Source organism: Leiobunum rupestre, chromosome 9 (genome assembly GCF_980474605.1).
Source record: "Leiobunum rupestre chromosome 9, qqLeiRupe1.1.hap1, whole genome shotgun sequence".
Lineage (NCBI taxonomy): Eukaryota > Metazoa > Arthropoda > Arachnida > Opiliones > Sclerosomatidae > Leiobunum > Leiobunum rupestre.
The window spans coordinates 43,174,807-43,199,982 of NC_143392.1; the positions used below are offsets into that span (position 1 = coordinate 43,174,807).

Here is a 25,176-nt window from a genome sequence, read left to right on the forward strand (position 1 = left end):
TTTAAATTGACTTACATATCATAGACCATCGCGTATAAAAGAAATATATACAGGGTGTTTCCAAAGGTTATGCAAAAATTTTAAGGAGTTGAGAAGTATGCCTGTTTTTTCCCATTTTCCTTGGATGAATGAAAAGAGCGCCAGAGAGCTTCCAAATGTGGCCTACTAGCCCCTGGAAGTTGACTGCAACAAGCGACAACCCAAGCAGCGGGGAAACGTGAACATTAGGGTTTGGGTTGGTGTGATAGGTAAAAAAGGACTTGGTAAACAAATCGAGGTAACCAGCGTAAAAAAGTTTGGTTTTGCGCTTGCCGCAGCCCAATTCCAGGGGCTGGTAGGCCACACTTTGAAGCTCTCTGGCGCTCTTTTAACTAATCGTAGGAAAATGGGGGAAAAACAGGCATACTTCTCATACAACCCCTTAAAATTTTTGCATAACACTTTGAAACACCCTTTATAACTTGTTTTGATACAATTTGGTCTAAATATTTGTAGGTCCAAATTATAAGCGTAACGTACTTGAATAGGTCCGGCCATCTGGTCTTTATTGAGATTCGGACCAAAGGTTTAATCGAAACCCAGACGAGGCCGAAGTAGAGATATTTCTATAAATAGCTTAGCATCCTTTCGCGAGAGATGGACTTTTAACCACTCGAGTTGAAGACTGCCTTTCGTATATCGACCCAATATGAAGCTTCGAGTAATTATCTTTTACGGAAGCCGAAGTATTGTCCATGAAGAAGAGCTTTTGTTTACCTTGGAACAAGTGCCATTACTTTCAATTTAGGAGAATTATAATTGGCCCGGAATTTCTAAACGTCATTAATTTTAAGACCCTCGCTCGTTTCATTTTTCCATTGAGAAATTTCGGGTTTATCAACTTTGATGGAGGTCCCTCGACTCGACGCGGATTAAACAGAGCGATCAGAAATTTAACTACTGACGATTTATTACTAAACTTCGAATCACTGAAGTGTATAGTCGTTTGACGGAAAACTTCAGTCTTAAATTTATATTACTCACAAAAAAATTTAGTTCAACGACATGGTTTTAAAGCAAATTTGAACGTTATAAACTTATTCTTTCGCACCACCTAGGAGCAACAAACAGTGGCAGATACAGAAATAACTTAAGGGGGGGGGCACTAAAAGACATCTTGAGCTACGGGTGTAATAACCAATCATCAAGTCACGTGAAAAGCTTAAGCGTCAAGGGGGAGCGTGCGCCCCCATATGTATCCGCCACTGGCAACAAAAACAGCACCCCACACAATGCGAACGCAACCCATCAAAAGTCGTCTATTTTCTTGCGTACATTTTTCATTGGTTAGACGCTTTAGCGCCTGCTGCCGTCGGAAGGGGAAAATTCGGAAATTGTCTTCCCCCGCCCGTAAAACGTTCAGCGTAAAGGCTCGTCCAATGAAATTTGTACACAACACTGCGTTAGCGTGTTTAAAGGCTAGCTGCGTTCTCCTTGTGTTTGTTGCTCCTAGGCGCCACCATTATGCAACACTGCTATCTTAGTAAGTTGTATATTTTATTTGCGCATGGCTACAGCGAGAAAAATAGCATTTCGTTCTTTGTCTCATATCAAAACTCTTCATGGTATAAATAGTCAATTTCAGGGTTAAATCCTTTAGAAGTAGATTTTTAAATACGGGTAGCCTAACCAGATGGCGCCAGAAGTATGAATCTTCGAAATTTCAAATTATTTAAAAAGCACTAAAACTATAATTTTATCTTGTTTCTTTTTATGCTGAATTCATATAACATCGCTTAAAGGCAATATAAACTTCCATATTTCTTGTGTATCAACGATTTTTACATTTCTGCCCGTATTGCGTATGGTAAGATAACTCTGACGGCTTTGGCCCCGCCTACGGGATAAAAAATTCCCTCTGCGCGCTCCCCTCTCCCGTTGTTGTTTGTTAATTTAAAATAGTGACTAGGAGCCACAAACACAAGGAGAACGCAGCTAGGCTCTAAACACGCTAACGCAGAGGAAAATAATTTCCGAATTTTCCCCTTCCGACGGCAGTATTAGGCGCTAAAACGTCTAACCAATGAAAACTGTACGCAAGAAAATGCACGACTTTTGACGGGTTGCGTTCTCCTCGTGTGGGTGCTGCGTTTGTTGCTCCTAGATAGTGACGTCAAAAAACCTTCAGTTACATCGAGAAGAAGTTCTGCCGCGATAAGCATTCCTAGTAGAAATATGGATTCCTGACCTTTATTAATGTAAATTGACATATGTTAGTAGAGGTAGTTTTTTTTATCTTGATAACCCGTATGGATAGAGTCGCGATCACACTCTACACTTGATATAGATTGAAATCGATTCAAATCGTTTCGAAGTGTGTTGTGTGAACCCAGCTAAATCTTTTTAAGCCAATTCAAACCGGTTTGCTACAGCTTACGTGTGAACGTAGCTTTAGTCTCTTCCGTATTTAGTATTCATGATACTGTTAACTCTTTAAAGAGTATTCTTTTAGCACCGCTCTGCTTTTTTCTTCTCGCGAGAGATGACTCGGTGTATCGCTCCGCCGTAACCGTTCGCCTATTGTAAGGCTTGAGTGAAAAAATCATTAGTCTGTGTATTTAGAAGGGGGAAGGAACGATACTTGAGTACCGGATGGTAACGGTGTAGAAGCAGGGGGGTAGAGGCCCAATTTGGATAATGCCCCGGCGCGGAAGCCTAATTAAATTTACCGTCTAAAGCTGCATTAAGACCGTTCAGCCGCGAGCCAGAAACGCGTGCTCGGGACTCGTATTAGCCCGATAGAGGGGGCTGTAGCCCATAACCCTCGCGCTCGTTGGACGGAAGGAAAGTGGCGGATAAAACGACGCCGCCTCCATCTATCGGGGAAAGAGAGCATTAACGGTGGTAATTGCAATCGTGTTTTCTCGTTTTCCAAATTAGAAATTTTTAGTGCTCAATTGGAAATAGGAACCGTACGTCTACGCGGAACTGTTATCCGACTTTGGTACTAATAAGCACGGCCAGAAATATATTCAACATCTTTTACAGATGTATATTCGTGTTCCTGCATCGCTAAAGTTAACTGCTCGAAACCAGTGTTGATTTTTGGGATTTAAAGAAAATGAGTAAGATAAACAAATAAGTATGACAGTTAGGGAAAATTATCATCGATGTTTATTTCAGCACAGATAACCCTAGCATGGAGGAAGAAAGTACTTCTGGAGAGGTAAATACGATACCTCTAGCACAGGCCGATTGTTCGAAGTACGGCACCAAAATCCGCTAGAGGCGCCAGGCGTTACGCCTGGTTCGTAGGCTTTTAGCGCCTCCTATTTTAGGAGAGCCATTACGGAATTTTTAAAAGTTATAGTTATTCCGTTCATCCGTAGGTGGAGACACTCTACTAGGCACGAAGGTCAATTGAGCCACTGTTCGCCAGCCTTCTTTTCCTCTCCAGGATAGTAGTTTCTTCCTCCACGACCCTAGTGTCTAAATATACGTAAGGCGAAATACGTTACTACCAATTCGATATCGAGTACAAGCTGGGCGAGACTGTCGCTATTAAAAAAAAGTTCTGGAATAATATAGGCTTTAAAGCAATTAGGAAGTATCATACTTATAATAATAATAATAATAATAATAATAATAATAATAATAATAATAATAATAATCAGCTAGGCTAATACCCAAGACACCACCTTAGGCCTATGTCATCAAGCGACTTTTGAAGCCATTAATTCAGGTGGCCGGGTTACAATGCGTAGGAGGGTGGTGGCAAGCCCTGCATGCTACGTGTTCGAGCCAACAGCTCCTTACACTAACTATTACAGTTAACCTTAACAAATTTTTATGGAAGGGGAAACCGAAGATCTCGGGGGAAAACCCCTTAAACTAGTGGGGAGATAACTTGCAAACTCAACGCAGAAGGAGTTGTTCCGAGTTTTCACCCAGTGCCACCAGCATATAGTTGTTATGTTACTTATGATAAACCACATTTTATTAAATTTATTGTTTTTTTAAACATTTAACTTTTTAAGTCTAATTAGTGCTTCTCTGGGTTAAGAAATCTGCAATTAAATTAAATGTTACTTAAATTTAATTACTTTTTAATATTCTATATTTCTAAACTTCATATTTGAATTGTTTTAAAACCTATTTTTTAACAATTTTATTCATAAATTGGTATAAATCAATGTATTTTATATTAATTGTTTTAAATTAATTTAATTGAATCGTGACATAGTATTGTTTCTATGTTATACAAACTCGGCCACTACGTGGCGACACTGTTGACACACAATTGAATTATACTTGATACCCTAAGTAACGTATTAAAAATTAATATATCACCATCTATTATTTTAATACTACTTTTTAGCGAACTTGGACTTCTAGTAAATTGTAGTCCAAGTATAATTTTATTTATTTATAACCTTGATTACACTATCACTATGAAATCAGTTGGCTCTCGTGGCTTGAAGGGCTTGCCACCACCCTCCTACGCAATCAAACGCAACCCCCGGTAATTGCGAGGGTAATTGGCTTCAAAAGTCACTAGTTGACTAAGGCCTAAGTGGTTCCTTGGGTACAGGCCCGTAGCCAGAAAAATTTCGTTAAGGGGGCAGCAGCTTTTTGTGAGGGGCACATTTATTTCGTTACCTAATTTCGAAAATTAACATAAGTGGCGCCCTGAAATTTTTTTGGTGTTCAACAAATAAAAAACCTTGCTTTCTGAAGCCGACCATTCTACAACTGGTGTTTTATTAAGAAATAGTTTCCTATAAATGACGATCTAAACCTTACACAGAAAAAAAAGTTGTTTAGATACTAAACACTTTCTTAAACACCTAAATGCAACAGAAAATTTATCATGTTTAAAAACGATCATATTTAGGCCATAGTGGTGTTCAGCTTTGCAACATCTTGCGTTTAGAAATTAAACGTGTTATTTGCTTCTCATATTTATCGTTAAAACGTGTTTAGATAGAATACGTTTAGAGATTTAACATATTAAATGCTTTTGGCGCTTACAATGAAAACACATATAAAGATTTTTATGATTAGTTTCTAAACATGTTCAAAGGTTCGGGTGTTGTGGTTTAAAACATGTGTTAATTTGAGGTATACGCCACTCTTTGAGTAACCGTATATTTGGGTAGTTTAATTAACAAATAACATTAATATTAATTGGCTACGAATTAATGAAACCTACAGCCTATACTGTCGATTTCATTTCTTTAACTGCCGGATTATATTTTAGAGATATTAATTTAAAATATATTTGTGTTAATACGACTTTAAATCACATCAAAAGTAGTGTTATTTTATTAATTTTTAGTTAATCATGTTCAATTATTGATTTATATACATTAGTGTTATTTAATTAGTCTTAATTACCAATAACTTAAAATTATGAGATGATATAAGAACGTGGTCCATATTGTAGTTATCACTAATAATATAACGGTGATTAACGAATATTATTTATTTTAGAAAAATTTAAAACGAAATGAAATGAAATATATAGACAACGCGAAATATACATTAAACTCGTAACGCAATATACACTTATTAAACATCAGTGTTTAGCATTAGGTTTAAAAACCACGAAGTTTACTTTCTAAACATGACCTCTTACCAGCTGTTCCAGTTTGGAACACTACACGGAAAGATCTTGGAAGATTGTTTGAGAAACTCGTTTTATTTAAACAGATGTGTTGAAGGAAACAACTCCAACTCTTACCCATGTTTGGCTTTCAAACATGTTTAGATGTTTCAAACCTAAACACCTTTTTTTTCTGTGTAGACAAAGACGAATGGTCCAAAAGGAAAATTTCAACGAATAGAAGTTTAAAAAACTAATAAAGATGAAGGGGCAGAGAATATTCTTTGAGGGGAATGGATTAATTTGAGGGGGCAGGTGGGGGCAAATTAAAATTTCATTTGAGCTGGCAACATTTATTTTTGACGGGGCATCGCTTGGGTATTAGCTCAGTTGATTATTATTATGATTATAATTTTGGCTAATTGTTATACTTATAAAATTATGTTACTTACGTAAATGCTGAGATAGAACTGTCTGGAACGTGGCTCGTAGTTTCATTGTAAAGCTGGACGTCTTCGAAGATAAGCTCGTGGCGAGTCAAAACAGCGGCCTTTTAGACAATCTAGTCGAAATCTCTAATTTGTAAATTAGCTCTGAATGCGATGTCAAACTTTCCGCGGCTGTGACCAATCCTATGGATACTTTCGACTTTCGATTCGAACAGGCGGCCGCTTCCAAGTGTAACAGTTGTGACAGGAATCGCCTTCGGACTTCCAGGGAAGGCCCTTAGACATTTAGTCTCTCCATACGTTTATAATTACGTACCATGTAAGTGTGTCAGCTCCCTGTTCAATTTTAACTGAAAGACGTTTCTAGAATCACCTCACATTTTTGGTGAAGTTCAGACTAAGGCATTAGATCTAATACACTCTCTTTGTCTCGTCAGCGTATTAGAAGCGGGAAAATTATATATTTGTACACTTGGAATGTCTAAGGAAGGCTACGGTGGTAGTGCTGATTCTCATAGAAACGGACGTAGTAGAAGCGAGAAATTATATATTTGTACACTTGGAATGTCTAAGGAAGGCTATGGTGGTAGTGCTGATTCTTATAGAAACGGACGTACTAGAAGCGGGAAATTATATATTTGTACACTTGGAATGTATAAGGAAGGCTATTTTGGTAGTGCTGATTCTTATAGAAACGGACGTAGTAGAAGCGGGCAATTATATATGTGTACACTTGGAATGTCTAAGGAAGGCTATGGTGGTAGTGCTGATTCTTATAGAAACGGACGTACTAGAAGCGGGAAATTATATATGTGTACACTTGGAATGTCTAAGGAAGGATATGGTGGTAGTGCTGATTCTCATAGAAACGGACGTAGTAGAAGCGGGAAATTATATATTTGTACACTTGGAATGTATAAGGAAGGCTATGGTGGTAGTGCTGATTCTTATAGAAACGGACGTACTAGAAGCGGGAAATTATATATGTGTACACTTGGAATGTCTAAGGAAGGATATGGTGGTAGTGCTGATTCTCATAGAAACGGACGTAGTAGAAGCGGGAAATTATATATTTGTACACTTGGAATGTATAAGGAAGGCTACGGTGGTAGTGCTGATTCTTATAGAAACGGACGTAGTAGAAGCGGGAAATTATATATTTGTACACTTGGAATGTCTAAGTGATGATTCTCGAAGCACAGTGACAATGGGTACTTAGTCATTCCTAACGTATACATATATACTTTCTTGGTTTATTCTGTATCTCTTATAGAAAAGTACCCATTTTGGTCCCAAAAATGAAACATGTATCGTCGTATGCTATAAACAGATCTCAATAACATTAGAGATATGAATAATTTAGCCTTCGCCAGAAAATTAGTTTTAAATTAAGTAGTTTACTCCCTAGAGGCGCTTATATTTCTGGGTATTACGTGATTATATACCTCAATCCTGAGCTATACTTGAAATCACGGCTACCTTCGATCACTACCAATGGCGGAGATTTTTCGGTCCCCGCCGGAAATTTAGTCCGCTAATTAAAGTGATAAATATTATTAGATTAGAGTTAGGTGAAATTTATTGTCTACCGCTAATACTAACAAAGGAGACTACCCGTGGTGGTTATCACTGACTTTGGGGAAAGTTGCAATGGCAACCGAAAATGGTTTTGACCTCTCAAGACAAAAAAAATCTCCATTTGAAAAAGCATGGGATTTTCTCGGTGAAAATTCTTCAAATATTTGAAAAAATTAAAATTTTTAAAATACCTAAAATGATAAATTTGACCTATTTTGGGCAAAATTTAATAATTTTTAGTAAATTTAGGTAAAATTTCAATAAATTACATTAATGAAGTTATATTTAGATCATTTTAAATTAAATTGGGTAAAGTCAAATAAAATTGTTTGAAATCGACTAAAATTGGGTAAAAATATAAAAATTGGGTAATTAATAAAATTCGTTAAAAACTAGGTAAATGTTGTTAAATTTCGATGAAATTGGATAAACCTTATAAAGTTGGACGAAAATTGGGTAAACGCAAAAATATTCTTTAAAAATTACGTAAATGTAATTAAATTCCTTGCACGTCGTCTGCATCGTGTAAATTACCATGATGACTTTTCCGCGCGAGCTTGAGTGCCAAGTCCGTAAGTTGCTAGGTCATTTTTTTATCTGTGGGTCCTCTTATCTTATTTGAAAATTGCCCCTTTAAATAATGGAATAGGACTAACGCCATCTATTGATCAGAGACTACTCGTATAGCTCGGCGAAACAGATAAATTAACCGCTAAAGTTTTGATTTACCATAAAAATTACGATTAACTGTTTATCCATGGATATTATCCACGGCTATATAGCAATTTAACATGTAAAATAATCGTTTTTCCCCGGATGATTTTCGTTTGTGGATAAAAATAAATAAAGTGATTACTTCTTATCCAATCGCCGAGCTCTTACTACTCGGATGTTCATTAATGTTAAATTCCAACCGCTTTAGTGGTCTCATGTAACATTGATTTCGAGACTTAATAGCACACTTATATTTATAGACTTATGGTATCTCTGATGCGTTGATGAAGGCGTTAATTTAATGGCTCCTCGTCGAGGTCCTTTCAAATGTCTGTGCCGGGTGGATTAGTTGGGCTACCATGTCTACTGTTGACCATTGATATCAGCTAATCACTGTAATGTAATCCCGGCCATTTAGGCAAAAGCTGATCGCTCGAGTTTGCTTTCGTAAGCTCGACAAATTTCCAATTGCCTTGAGTAGCACTCCTGTTTGGACACTTTCTAACACAACCTTAATTAACTCCAAGCTTGCCAGTAAAAATAGCAAACTAATAATAATTATCAACAATAATGTTTCACAAAATTTGTGAAATATTTTGAAAAACTTTACATTTAAAATGTACAGATATTAGTTTCAACGGAAAAGTAATTGATTATATTATATTTAAATTGGATCATTTTCTTGAAAAATGTTCGAAACATTTAACGAAAATACTAAACAGTTAATTCATAATTAGTGTTTAGACATATTTAGCTATTTAAATTAAATTTATTTTAAACTACCCAAAATTAAATGAAATTTGCAAATAATACTGACATAAAGATTAATACTTTTCCAATATTGATATGTTTTCAATTTTCGATTTAACAATAATTGGACTTTAACTTTAAAATTAAATTACCTTTTGAAATTAAAATTAAATAGATACAAAATTAATTATTTTAATCGTACCCTTAAAATTAAAATCCCCTTTATTAACCTATTTTTTAAATTAGTATTAGTGGTATGAATTATGATCGAGGTTTACTTTGCTATACATCATCTTACTTTTATTATAAGCATTGGGCCTAAGAAGACGGAATATTTTTTAAAACTATTTTCCCTCGAAATTATTAATAGCTTTTCGCATAATATAGTGGCGTAGCGTCGGAACCCAGATAAGACGTACTAAACCAGCGCGGAGATAAGTCCACGGACAGACTTGATTCTTTTTCAGTTTTGATCCCGCTCGGGCGACTGTCAAGCGACGCGACGATAGATGGCGCCACGAGCCATTATCCGACTCGAATCTTCCCGCTTCGTCGTATCCCCTATCTCCCCCGCTTGGTTCGAACTGTCAGATGAGGTCCGCGGAGAAACTCCAGCTTCTTATAATCCTTCTCGTCCGCTCCCGGGCTTCCGCTTTCATCCGGGACATCTTCTCCATCCACGGCTCTTCCTTTCGGTTGGTTCGTCTCTGGCGCTTTGTCGAGGATGGAATTTTAAATGCTCCGGATCAAAGGGGGACCCGGGCTTCGGTGACCGCGCGGTAGTTAGACGAATACAGATTTGGCCCAGAACTTCCGCGCCTCTTAAGACGATGCCACGAAGCGCGGTTTACTAGATAGCGGCTATTCCCACCGTATTTATAGCGGCCAAGAATACCCCTTTTCGAGCTGACACGTACAGAGTGCTTGCGTTTCAATCGAACCTGATATTTTTTTGAAGCGAAGCGAGCTTCCTCATCACTTCCATTTTGGGTAATCGTGATTAAATCAGGGTAATCGTGATTAGAAAATCTTACACGATTTAATCAATTTAATCACGATTTAATAAATTTAATCACGATTTAATAAATTTAATCACAATTTAAACGAGATTTAATCTTTCTAATCATGATCTAATCTTTTTAATCAGGATTTAATCATTTTAATCAGATTTAATCTTTTTAATCAGATTTAATCATTTTAATCACGGTTTAATCAACATAATCGGTTGAATCGAGATTTTATAATTAAAATCAAAACTTAAGTACGATAATTTAATATTAATTATTAATATTGATAGTTCTATCGCAATTGTGTTTGATTATCGTTCTAATTTCTAATCGCGATTTAAGCATATTAATCGCGGTTTAATCGTTTTCATCAGGATTTAATCATACTAATATGATTTATTCATTTAATCATGATTAAACGTGTTTTAATCAACACAATCGTTATTAAATTGAATTTTATCAAAATAATCACGATTAACTCGGATTTAATCGTTTGAGGGGTGCGTCGTTAATCAAGGAAGTGACCTGCCACTCGCCTATCACCGACTCAAATGGCGAATTGTTTTAGCGGGGAAACGCGAACATTAAGGTTTGGGTTCGTGGGATAGGTAAAAAAGGACTTTGTAAACAAATCGAGGTAACCAGCGTAAAAAAGTAAACTTAAACAGTATTTAAAGTCCCTGTTGCTTGGTTTTGCGCTCGTTGCAACATACTAATAAGCCTTTCTATAAAGTCATTACGCTTGCCGAACTTGTTTTAATGTATCGCATTCGTCACGAGAGACGTAGGAGTTCAGTTCAGTTTTGAAGGTTAGATTCCTTATAAAAAGGGCGACTCGTCAAATTTTAATTAGTGTCTTGTTCAACTTGTTAAAATGTTCCACGCGCTCTTTAATATTTCAGCATAAAAGGCTCGTACATTTTTTTGATTTCAGGGAGCACGCGCGAAATCGCTCGAGCCCGTTTACGCTAAAATATCAAGACGCGCGTGGAACTTTTTAACAAGTTGATTAAGACATAAATATAATTTATGCTAGCGTCTATTGGCTATCATCTACGTTACGAGTGACGCACCCGATACATCTAAACAAGAAGGCCAATGTTACTGTATAGAAAGGCCTATTCTCTATAACAAGGAGACGACCTGAGGTGTAACACACCGATTTGGTTCAAACTCGGGGTTTTGGTAGACCTTCGTGTAACTTGAAAAACCCTAAAGGGAAATGTCTCCATAGAAAACCATTTGGCCATTGCAACCAAAAATGTTTTTGACAACACAAAATGGAAATTTTCCCATTGAAAATAACATGGGATTCTGACCAATTTTACCACCCATGTAAAAAATTAAAAAAATTTAAAATGCTAAAAATAGAAAATATAAATAAAAAAATAATGAAAAAGTTCGAAATTGATTAAAATTTTTACAGGGGGTACCCTTAAAATTGGTCAGATTCCCATGTTATATTCAATGGGAAAATTATCATTTTGTGTTGTCAAAAACATTTTTTGTTGCCATGGCAAAACGGTTGCCTATGGAGACATTTCCCTATAGGGTTTTTCAAGTTCCACGAAGGTCTACCAAACACTAGAGTTTGAACAAAATCGGTGTGTTACACCTCGGGTCGTCTCCTTACATACATTCTTAAAAAAAGTGAGCCGATTTGAATAAAATGTTGAACTACCGACGAACTGTGTTTGTTCTTTCAACGTTGGTTAATAGATGATTTTATCTTTCGCGACATAATAACCCTAAAAAAGGATGCTTCATTCGTAAAGGACAGAGCACGGAGATCGAACCAAAGTTTTTCTGCCGAATGTCACCCTGTATTTGATGAGGAGAAAACCTCTTCCGATAATAGCAACCCAGATGGATGACGGAGGCTGAGGATGTCCTCGGAAAAGCCCATTACGAGGGCCAGCCTCCCCTCCCCCTAATTCTCGCTTCGCCCCCCCCGCCCCTTTTTGGTCCTTTTAGCGCCGGCTATCACAGAACGGTTCTCAGTCTTAAACCGCTTTAACCTCGCGGCGACGTTTTGTTTCAACTCTACTTCCGCCTCTATTGGCCCCGAGGCTGACCAGCGAAAAAATCTCTCGCTGTTAAAGAGACGAAAATTTAGTTCCAGGGTGTGTGTACCTTGTCCGAATATAAGCTTAAGGGCTTGGAAGAAAGTTTTTTGTTATTCCTTAATGGGCTAGTAATACGACCATTATTTTCGTCGAACTGCTCTTCGACGTTTGTTATGATTGGTTATTTCCAGCTTGATTCCATTGGACAACTTTATTTCCTATGATAACATTTTTAATCTGCTTTTGTTTTGCCGATTTTGGTAATTGGGGTATGAAATTTTGGTCTCTAAGTTTGCAGCTCGTTACCTTAGGTCCAAATATTTTCAGTCGGTTCTTATTGACGTTGAAGTTTGGTATAATATTTTTTAAGTAAGAGTTATGGTATTTAATAAAAAATATAATAATAATAATAATAATCAGCTAGGCTAATACCCGAGGCACCACCTTAGGCCTAAGTCATCAAGAGACTTTTAAAGCCATTATTTCGGGTGGCCGGGTTACAATGCGTAGGAGGCAGGGTTCGAATTAAAAAAACCCACTTAAAAACCCCATTCAAAGTTTTGAATTTTAAAAAACACGAGTGGAAAATTTTTAGATGTTTATTATTTTAGAAATTTAAAAATATTCTTACAACTTGTAAAGAACTTAAAAAGACTGACTTACTAAGAGTAAGTTTATTATCTAAACAACCTTATATCTAAATCTTTATAGAGTAATGGCACTGTGACGTCCTAGTACGTCACCCATGCTCTTTCCTATAGATAAAACATTTGCGACCAAAATGGCGGCCATGGCCAAAGGTACAGAGTGCTACTACTCTATTAGACTATTAGCCTATTGCCAGTGTTTTGGTTCGGCGCGGAAGCGGCGGAAATATCTATAGACTTTCACATGTTTCATTGCCTTTTCACATGTAAAATTGTAAAATTAAATTGTTATTATATTTAATAAACATAATATATTTAATAAACATAATATATTTAATAAACATAATATATTTAATAAACATAATATATTTAATAAACATAATATATTTAATAAACATAATATATTTAATAAACATAATATATTTAATAAACATAATATATTTAATAAACATAATATATTTAATAAACATAATATATTTAATAAACATAATATATTTAATAAACATAATATATTTAATAAACATAATATATTTAATAAACATAATATATTTAATAAACATAATATATTTAATAAACATAATATATTTAATAAACATAATATATTTAATAAACATAATATATTTAATAAACATAATATATTTAATAAACATAATATATTTAATAAACATAATATATTTAATAAACATAATATATTTAATAAACATAATATATTTAATAAACATAATATATTTAATAAACATAATATATTTAATAAACATAATATATTTAATAAACATAATATATTTAATAAACATAATATATTTAATAAACAATAATAATTTAATAAACAATAATAATTTAATAAACAATAATAATTTAATAAACATAATATATTTAATAAACATAATATATTTAATAAACATAATATATTTAATAAACATAATATATTTAATAAACATAATATATTTAATAAACATAATATATTTAATAAACATATATTTAATAAACATAATATATTTAATAAACATAATATATTTAATAAACATAATATATTTAATAAACAATAATAATTTAATAAACAATAATAATTTAATAAACAATAATAATTTAATAAACATAATATATTTAATAAACATAATATATTTAATAAACATAATATATTTAATAAACATAATATATTTAATAAACATAATATATTTAATAAACATAATATATTTAATAAACATAATATATTTAATAAACATAATATATTTAATAAACATATATTTAATAAACATAATATATTTAATAAACATAATATATTTAATAAACATAATATATTTAATAAACATAATATATTTAATAAACAATAATAATTTAATAAACAATAATAATTTAATAAACATAATATATTTAATAAACAGTAATAATTTAATAAACAATAATAATTTAATAAACAATAATATATTTAATAAACAGTAATAATTTAATAAACAATAATAATTTAATAAACAATAATAATTTAATAAACAATAATAATTTAATAAACAGTAATAATTTAATAAACAGTAATAATTTAATAAACAAAAACCCAATAAAACCCATAAATACCCAATAAAACCCATAAATACCCAATAATAGTAAATTCAACTGTACACCTATTGTAAAAATTCCACCCCCTAATTATTCGTGATATACTAGTAATTATCCCTTGCATTACCGTAATAATTACTGAAAATCCAAATCAAAAACTTAATTATTTCGAATTTAAAAAATGACCTTTACTAGATTTTATCCTGGAACAGCCGTATTGCTTTGAAAAGCAATAACGCTAGTAATGGCTTTTACAAAATATACTCCAGTAAACCCTACATTATACAGATAATATGGTACAAATCATTTTTACATTAGGATCCAAAATTTGTGAACAAATGTCTCGGCAATAACCATTAGGTTTTTCGCTAGTACGTCCTCAATTGATATTCGCCGACTAATGATGATTTTAGAAACGTCCAAACTTAGAAATGAATGTAATACTGAGTTGACGCCCTGTGCGAAATTTCCACTCCTAAAATTAGATACTTTTCTGGCCGCAGTTTTGTCACGCCCGTTGACATTAGTTTCTTTTTCTTAGACTGCTTTATCTCAGGGCCGGAATTATGACGTCCACAGATTTTGCCCTCGCTTTCCATTTGACTGTTCGAGACCAGGAATCCATACCTCTACTTGGAATGCTTATCCCGCCGTATCGCGTATGCCAAGATCACTTTGACGGCTTTGGCCCCGCCTCTGCGTGCGCTCCCCTCTCACGTTGTTGTTTGTTAATTTAACATAGTGACTAGGAGCAACAAACACAAGGAGAACGCAGCTAGCCTTTAAACACGCTAACGCAGGGTTGTGTACAAATTTCATTGGACGAATCTATAAGCTGAACGTTTTACGGGGAAAATAATTTCCGAATTTTCCCCTTCCGACGGCAGCAGGCGCTAAAGCGTCTAACCAATGAAAACTGTACGCATGTAAATGCACGACTTTTGACGGGTTGCGTTCTCCTCGTGTGGGTGCTGCGTTTGTTGCTCCTAGATAGTGACGTCCAAAAAACCGTCAGCCACATCGAGACGAAAATCTGCCGCGATAAGCATTCCTAGTAGAGGTATGGATTCCTGTCGAGACTCAATCCAAATTCTTAAGTGACGTCATTTCCCTCGTCCCGATCTACAAAGATATGGAACATGTTCTTACCTGGTTGATAAAGAAAAGCAAGTGGTGGCTCCAAAGCTACTTAAATGTTTTCCGTACTACAGCAAAAAGACCCCGTAAAGTATCACCTCCTATCGTTTCAGTATCGCGAAATATTTTAATTTTATCACCCGACGATTTCTCAATTAGCCTTTTCAGATTACATAGAGCCACGTAGTGGCAAATGCGAGAAGCTCATGAACTGCTGGATTTTCGTCTGCTAAGCAAACGATTTTTCAATAAAGCGTCTGCTTAGCAGACGAAAATCCAGCAGTTTAAGAGCTTCTCGCATTTGCCACTACGTGGCTCTATGTAAACTGAAAAGGCTAATTGGTTCAACCAGCGAAAAAAATTACTTAGTAACTCTTTAACAAATAGTTACTCAAATACAAACTCTGCGGATAGGTGTGTACCTTTCATATTATACTCCGCGCCCGCGGAGTATATTTAGAGCTCATCTTTTAATTCTGTAAACGGATTTAAAATCAGCGTGTTTCACTTCATAGGCCCGTCTTTTCACGATTTATAAATTAATCAATAACGCCGAGAAATTATAAGTTTTTGAAGCCAGGAAATTACGGTTTCGAGGCATCCATTTTCCCTTTTAAGTTTCAGATTGGCGCGCATGCGCAACGGGAAACTGAGTCTAACATGAAAACCGAGGCCCAGCACAAACACAGGTCCCAAAGGCAGGGAATTCATTTATTATTATTATTATTGTATTATTTACTTATTGCAGATTACTGCTATAAATAATACAATAATAATAAATTTTAAAATTTTAAAGTTTATTAATTAATTAATTAATTTAATTTTAATGACATATTAATCAACAATAAAAATAATATATTTCCCTTTAAGGCTGCACCTATAACGAGCTCTAAACTGTTTTTTCAGTTCGAAGAACTGTTTTTGTTATAATTTTTACTTATTTTTGCTCAATATAAAAATTTGTATTATAACTTACGATTTATTTCGCGTTTGTAAGCTTTGTAAATCTCAACCAATCGGACGCACTGCCGAAAGTGACATCTATCGTGCCATCCAGGTACTAGACTAGTGCGATCACTTACGGTTTTGACGAATAGTTCAAGTTTTAGTCGGTATCTAGAATATTATTTGATAGGAATTTAGGGGGCCCCTGAAGCCCTGTGGCCTTCCTGCATTTCGGGGTCTGTGGGGGCCTTATTTACGCCACTGGGTGGTGCCAGGTGTAGCCTATATTCTTCATTTGGTGGCCCCAAAGCGACTTGAATGGGCCCTGAAAAATAAAATCGTAAAGTTAATTTGTGTGGCCCATAATTGAGAAAAAGTATTAGCCTATACCTCAGATTATCCTATTATAGTTGTTATAATACTGGAACTCAACCCTTAAAGGAAATGTAACCTCCAACTCGTACGCGAGACAAATTTAGGGATTACCTCGGCCATAAACCACTAAGCAACGCCTAAATTTTCAAAAGCCATAGTAAACAATAATGGGGTGGCTAACACTTTCGCCTCGCAGTAAGAGTAGCCGTGTTTGATCCCAGCTTGTGGCACCGGGTGAAAACTTGGAACTACTCCTTCCGCGTTGAGCTTGCAAGTTCTCTCCCCACTGGTTAGATGGGTTTTTCCCGGGGATCTTCGGTTTCCCCTTCCATAAAAACTTATTGTGTTAACGGAAATAGTCAGGTTAGGGAGCTGCTGACTCACGTGGCATGAAGGGCTTGCAGGGATTTAGATATGAATGAATGTCTTTAATAGAGGTCGGTGATGGTTAACTTTTATTCAATAGATAAAGCTCTCAAAATTATTCGTAAAATGTTTTGATCAAGTAATTTATATTTCTGTATTATCCATTTAATTTTTTGATAAATTTGAAAATTAATCGGAAAAACGACGTTTTTTTCGATAAAAAGCTAAAATTTTACGAATAATACATGTTTTTTAAACATTTTCCGAAATATTAACCGGTGAATTTCTTTGTTTAAATTTTTTTCCCGAAAAAAATCAATTTAAACATGGATAATGATTAACCGTTCCCGACCTCTAGTCTTTAAAACTGTACATAAATTACAATGGTCCCTTTTCTATCTCTACCGATACAATAGGAGAAAATACACTAAAACAAAAAAAAATCAAGAAAACAGTAAAATATAAACAATGATATGCATAATGATGATATTATGAACTTATATACAATGGAAAATCTAGTGAATGAGCAGGGGCAACACAAATAATAAGACCACGATAATTGTTCAGTTCGAAGGTGTTTTTTGGATGCGGGATTTATCCCACTCTTACAAAATGTTTTTTTGTGGAATATGACTTAGGCCTAGCCGGGAAAATACTAGATTAGTATTAGTCTATTAGACGCATTCACATATTGCCTACAGGGAAACATTCAAAAAGGGGCGAAATCCACCCGAGGTACCTTCCTATTTAATAAGGTTTGAGGTAGATGGCGACACTATAAAGTTTATGAAAAATAAACTTTTTTAAACAGTTATTAATTAATTACTAAATTATAATACTTTAAATTCTTATTAAAAATATATATCTTTTGTAATTTAAATTAACAATTAATTTTAACAGTAATTAACACTCTCCGCCATAGATGGCGCTATAATACGATTTTAAACTATCCAATCAGAGAAGAGAATTTTGTATATTAAATCTCGACAAAACCGTTCTCCACTAAAAACTGAAAACTTTCAACCAACCTTTAAAAAACAAAATTATGACGTCATGCTGCTATCAGAGCGCCATCTACTAACAAATAACGCCATCACCACGTTACCTCGGATGAATTTTACCCCTTTAAAGTCGTCTTTGCCCGCTATAAATGTAAATTTGACATCGAATCAGACGATATCACCAGGTTCTAACTTCCGGTAACACGATGTTAAAATACCATTTAGATATAATTTCCCTAATTTGATCTTTGCAGTGACGACTCAATCAGCGAAACGACAGTGCTACTGCGAAAAAGTTCGCCGTGTCCAACGCTGGTGGTCAACTCCAGAAGCGCATCGCGGTCGTCGTTGAACAAACCCGACCGCCCGTTCGAGGAGAGTCGGACCGACTCCTCCTCCTCTTCCGGTATCGGAGGCGGCCTATTGGACACGCTACCTTCGTCGCCCAATATCGTCACCGATGACGTCACCTCGCGAACCATCGTCTCCTCCAATGAGAACGCTTATAAAGGTCCAGGAGATTTCGGTTGAGTGTCGTCAAATAGTCGGCAGACATATCACTATATAACGCGCGCTAAAATTTCCTCGTGTGGGGGAAGAATCACGTAAGTCTATTTAAGTGTTTTTTAATTTACCCGCGCCTTCCGCGTCTGTTAACTTCCGGTTTAATCTACATGGTTAGTGTTTCCTATTTGTTTTTGACAATATTGGATATGCAACAGTTTGTAAATAGACTACCAAAATATTCGGAATAAAATGACAATCAACGTAATAATAATGTTAATACTTAAAATTAAAAAGCGCTCCGATAATTAATTCAAAAATCAACCGCTAGGGAGCGCGAACAACATCATCTGATCAAAAACATTATATTATATACTATTTAAATTGCATTATTTGCACCAAAATGTGGTGCGACACAGCGGCCTTTGTATGTTTTGTATGTGTATATCAAAAATAATCACACCGTTTTTCATTTACGTGGTACGGTGGTAGATTTAAGTGTTTAAATTTCAGGAATATAGTTGTAAAAATATTTAGTTTTTAACGAAATGCACCGCTTTCTCTACCGTAAACGGGGTTAAAATATCTACTAACTTTTCAACTCACTCTGTACACCTTTTATCTCTCTTACATTTTTCTAACAATAATAATGCCTTGGTCATCCTGTGTAGGGGGTTTTCTACTAAATATATTTAGTAAACCCCCGAATATAAACAACCACGCACCCTACTTCCGCCAGATCCAAAAGTTATATATTTGTGCACAAAGTACTGTCGAAAGCATTATGTTAAATGTTTAAAATACGCGATCGTGATGAGTTCAATTTTTTAAAACTGCTTATACTATGAAGGTAACCATGGTAACGAAGCCGAAAAAGTCAAAACTACTAAAATGATTCGACAACTCGATGCTAAAATATGGTAACTTTATTTTTAGCAAAATTGCTAAAATTGATTCATAAAATGTTTTATCTACCATTAAGGGGGAAGACTACAGTGGCCATTGTCTACTTTCGCTCTATTTGAAGCTGAACTCTTTTAATTTGGTATTTTAACTTATAAAATTAATATTTAAGTGTAGAACAGCCTCTTCTTTAGTGCTTAAAATAATTTTGACAATTTTAAATTTAAAAGTAATTAAATTATTACGTTTTAATTTGGACCCCCGGAGCTAAACAAGTTGGACAAGCCCCCAAACTACCCTTTAGTTCGGACCTTATATCTCGTTAACTAATAATATTATAATTATAAAAATTATTTTAAGCAACAGAGGAAGGTTCAGCCTAATAAGAAAATTATAATTCAATTATGTAATTGTTAAAACTGAACGAAAAAGAGGCTTTAACTGTATTCTTCCCCCTTAAGTTTTTAAAACGTGAATGTTAACGCTGAATGTTCCCACATAGAAAATAGCTAATTAACCTTTAAATTAAAGTCCACTTTAATAAAATCTCCGTTTTTTGAGTTATCATATTTACGCTCCGTATTTGGTCAAACGTAACTACGAAATTACATTAAATAATGGTTCAACATTAAGTTAATTTTCTACGCTCAGTTCCGACGCGTACGAAAATTGCTTGGATTATTCGAAAAGCCTCGCCTCTTAAAACAATCGTTTTTGGCTTTTGGTAGTTCCGGTAACCATGGTAACCTCGATAAGGCGTAACGTTGTTTTGGCTGGGGTCTAAGAAGAAAGCTGATTGCTCAATCTGTAGGATTTGCTTTTCTACTTCGCTTCCTTTCATTAGGAAGAGGAATATCTCTTCTAATATTGTCCGAGTACGGTGTAATACGCCATCTAGCGCTAAAACGATTTAATCGGGAGAATATTTCCTAGATGGGGCGGCCACGAGGATGATATAATTGTATTAAAAGAGGTATTCTCTATGCCGGCTCTTTCATAGTGATCGGAAGCGGTGGAGCGAGCTAAGTCGCCAGTCCCACGCGCGGAATCGCGTTAACGGACCATTTACTCGTTAATTATAGTTCGTGGCGACCTCTTTCGCTAATAAATGTAAAATCTCGTTCCAAGATTCATTACGATATATTTAAGTATTTCCGCTTCAGGATTACCGCCACCATTTGACCGGAAGAAACGTTTAAAAGTTTTCCCCTTACACGCTAGATGTCGCGATTAAGAGTGGTTAGTATACGCCTCTAGTCTTTATTAGTTTGTGTAAAAATATAATATAAAACGGGCGATATCTGGTCTACTGATGATCGTAGTTTTAAAGCGAGTCTCTACTCGACGAAAGTTTCTGGGTTATAATTGCGGATAATTGTCTAGTATAGTTACGGATCCGCCATCTAGCGACGTAAATTGTAATATTTATTTTTATGGCACCCTCTACTAGGAAATCAATCAGACAGTATCCTTTATTCGAATTAACCAATCGGGTTCCTTGAATCAGTTTGTTTTTGCGTTTTTAAATTTAAGACTCTTGCACAGTCTGCCATCTATCGGTTTAACTCGGTACTGAAACGAGCAGAGACTTGCTTTGGGATATTTTAGTTCTGTTGTTCTGAGCCGAGTTTGAGAGCTTGAATTGTAAAACTATAGGCATAACTTTAGTCAACTTTCGGGAAAGGGGTGACTTTAGGTGAACTAATTGGCTATTGATAGGTCGATCCAAACAAGTTGTGTGCTGCTATTGGTTGACCCAACCGAGTCGTGTGCTGTTATTGGTTGACCCAAAAAAGTCGTGTGCTGCTATTAGTCGACCCAAACGAGTTGAGTGCTGCTATTGGTCGACCCAAAAGGGTCGTTTCCTGCTATTGTTCGACCCAAACGAGTCGAGTGCTGCTATTGGTCGACCCAAAAGGGTCGTTTCCTGCTATTGGTCGACACAAACGAGTCGAGTGCTGCTATTGGTCGACCCAAACGAGTCGAGGGCTGCTATTGGTCAACTCAAAAGAGTCGTGTGCTGCTTTTGACCACTCACTTTAAGTAGCTTACCCTAAAATTTTAAATTAAGGACTGGTGCAATGAGAAAATGCAAACCGGAAGTTGAATAGAGTGCCTTCCGAAAGTTCCGGTATCAAAAATTGAAATTTAAATGGCTTTTACTCCGCCGCTCTAAGAACTGCGAAGTTAGTAGACTAAGTACTTCATTTAAAGGGACACACCGGCTTTTGAATTTCACGAGTTTCTCGCGCTTGTTTCCAGAATTATGATTGGTCGTATCTGCTACCACGTGGTATATCCGGGCCGAATTTTTTCAAACGCCGGTGTGACCCTTTAATGGTTTTTCGTAACAGATAAAAACAATTTTATACGATTATCATAACAAATTAATCTTACATAATTCGTCTTTGAAATAAAAAAGACAAAATCTAAATAATGAAAATGGTGCTTCAAAATAACAAATCAAATTATACGATGAACATTTTTTGTTTGAAAAAATAAGAAACAAAACTGGTTCTTTAAAATATATAAACGTGCAATTTCGTGTAATGTCTCTTTTTTCGCCTAAAGTGGAATTATTATAGAGTTTATAACGGAAAATCTGATTGAGCCAATCAGAAAGCGGCATTGAGGGTCAGGTGATCAAAATATAACCAATGAGATATTACTTTGCCAACTTAACCCGCTAGATGGGGCTAGCCCTAAAAGTGAATCTTTTTTTAACTCTCCCATGAAATCGGTGAATTCCAAAAACGCGTGGCTTCTCGCGATTGGCTTGTTTAAGAAATGTCAGTTTTAGAGTCCGCGCCATCTAGTGGGTTTAATAGGCGAAAACAAACAGCCGCCTTTATGATATTTGTGACTTATGGCCTTGTCTCTTACACTAAGGCTAAGATGCCCTCAAAACAAAATACAAATGAAGTTACATTCATTAAATTTAAAGAAAGAACTTGAAATAGCACTTAACCCTATCGTTCCGAATGCCCGTATGCCCAACAAATAAAAATTACCTTCAATATTTTCTATTAAGACTTGTAAAAGAAAAAATTGTATATGTAACTAAAATTAAAAAAAACTCTCCTTGAAATGTCAAATTTAAAAGTTCCCAGAAAATTATACGAAATAAATTAACGGTTATCAGAAGTATATAATACTACTATTACCAGAAAAGTATACATCTAGGACGTACAAATGAAACTTCGTAAGCTCGAGCCAACATAATGTAAAGAATAAACATTATTTATCAGCCCTTTTTTCCCAATAAAATTATTTTACGAATTTCTTTGGCACTATTTAAACATTTTTCGAAAAATTCAGAGACCAGACTGTAAAGGTACATCCTTCAAGCTAAGGTTTATACTTCTCTCGTAAGATATGTATTATTTACTTCTGTATATATATATATGTATAGTTGGACTAAAATAAAACTAAATTTTTCACTAATTAGATATAACGATTAAGTTATTACAAAAGGAATTTTTGCAGTGAAAATTGTAATCAAAACTTTTCAACAGACTTACCGCCTTCTCAAGAACAGGCAGACATCAATTTCAAAAGAAATAAAAACGTTTATCTTTTCGTTTTTGTAAGAAATTTATTCGAAAATATTTTTGGATTATTTTAAATTTATTTTAGGCATCAAATCATACTCAGGGTTTAATCATAAGTTTATAATTATTTTTAATATAAGTGTGTCAGTTCTATACCTCCGTCGTGATTAATTTTAACTGAGAGCTGTTTCTAGAATGATCATCCATTTTCGAAGATTTCAGACTAAATCATTATGCCTAATAAGCGCTCTTTGCCTTGTCGTCATAGCAACAAACCTTGATCATAGTGAGCGCTTGCACGGACATGTGACTAAATGTAAAAGCGGTGGCCAATTTCCATTTGTCAAAAATGTTTTAGCAACCCAAAGTAGCTTTTCAACCAAAAAACCTAAGTATTCATATAGTAACCAAATTTAACCTAACAAAAGCCTAAGCCTAAGCTCAAACTTAGCCTAAGCTCAAACTTAGCCTAAGCTCAAACTTAGCCTAAGCTCAAACTTAGCCTCATCATAACATAAGCCTAATCCTAACATTAGCCTAATCTTAACTTTAGAATGAACCTAACCTAAGCCTAACCTTAACCTAAATCTAACCCTAACCTTAACCTAAATCTAACCCTAACCTTAACCTAAATCTAAACCTTACCTTAACCAAACTTTCACCTAAATCTAAACCTAACCTTAACCTAAATCTAAACCTAACCTTAACCTAAATCTAAACCTAACCTTAACCAAACTTTCACCTAAATCTAAACCTAACCTTAACCTAAATCTAAACCTAACCTTAACCTAAATCTTAACCTAACCTTAATTTAAATCTAATCCAAACCTTAACCTAAATCTTAACCTGAATTTAGCCTTAGCCCCAGCCTAGCCTAAACCTAATTTTGAGCATAAACCTAACCTTAACACAAACCTAAACCTAACATTAACCTACACCTAGTTTTAAGCTTAAACCTAACCTTACCTTAAAATAACCTAACATTAATCAAAACAAAGAAACAAGATGACGTAATCAGCAGCTAATGGGAAAGGAAATCGTTGCTACGTTTTTGCACTTATTTGCCGAGGCGTCACGCTTATATTTTTGAAAATGACGTCAATTCAACGTAAATTTTAAATAAAAATATTTTCGGGCTTAAAATTGAAATTCAACGGAGCACAGTAACGTAAGTATTTCGAAACATTTCCTGATTTGTTCCACCAATTTTTATACATTTTACGTGTAGACCCATAGAGCGTTGATTTAAAACATAATGTGAAAGTTTTTAAATAAAAATATAATATTACTTTAATAATATAAAATAATTTTATTATATTTTGGGGGGCGCCAAATTTCCAGGCGCAATTTTTAACAATTTGCTTAACAGTTGCTTATAACTAAGCTTCATTCTTGACGTATACGTTGTCAGAAACTCAGGATAAACGTTTCAACATCCGAACTTAACCTCATTAAAATTTGACTCGCAAATAAGCTGGCCAGTGAATATACTTCCAAGGATAATTTCGATAGAATCATGGCCCAAAAATAAAGCTTTTAAAGTAAGAGAGAAGGGAAAACTAAAATACCCTTTAGTTGACAGGTGTCAAATGATACGGCGCCATCTACTTCGAGTTTTAACTAAAATAAACCGCTTCGGGCTAAATTTGAAACGCCCTTTTCTTCAAAATTTCTTAAAGAGTTAAGCCCTTCTATTAAAAATAAAAGGATTTCAAATTTGGAACGTGGCAATTCTTTGGGGGGGGCGGGGGAATTGGAAAGATGAACCTAATTTCCGTACTACATCTGTGGAAATTATAGCTACCTGACAGTACTAACGTAAGGTTATACGCTACACCCTACCTATTAATATTACTATCAGGTGAGAAAAACGTATTTTTATGGTTTCAACTTGACAGTAACTACTTTATCTCCGCCTAGATTAATCTATGGGCTGAATAACCGCCTTCCGCAGAGAGCGTGATGACAGTTGAAATAGGCAACGAGGTCGTCTTTTGTTCCGCGTGAAATTGTCTGGTCTTATTAGAAATTTTTCCGGAAAAGCAGGT

The 25,176-nt window shown here is 34.9% G+C and overlaps 1 protein-coding gene across 1 annotated transcript in view; it reads left to right on the forward strand.

The window, feature by feature from the left end:
- Window positions 1–18,839, forward strand: part of LOC149928472 (uncharacterized) — a 249,584-nt gene extending 230,745 nt beyond the window's left edge. Inside the window, exon 29 of the mRNA XM_090157884.1 lies at window positions 18,425–18,839. Within this exon, the coding sequence (XP_090014010.1) occupies window positions 18,425–18,701 (277 nt within the window). The 3' untranslated portion in view covers window positions 18,702–18,839. The remainder of the gene's footprint in view (window positions 1–18,424) is intronic.
- Window positions 18,840–25,176: the final 6,337 nt, after the last annotated feature.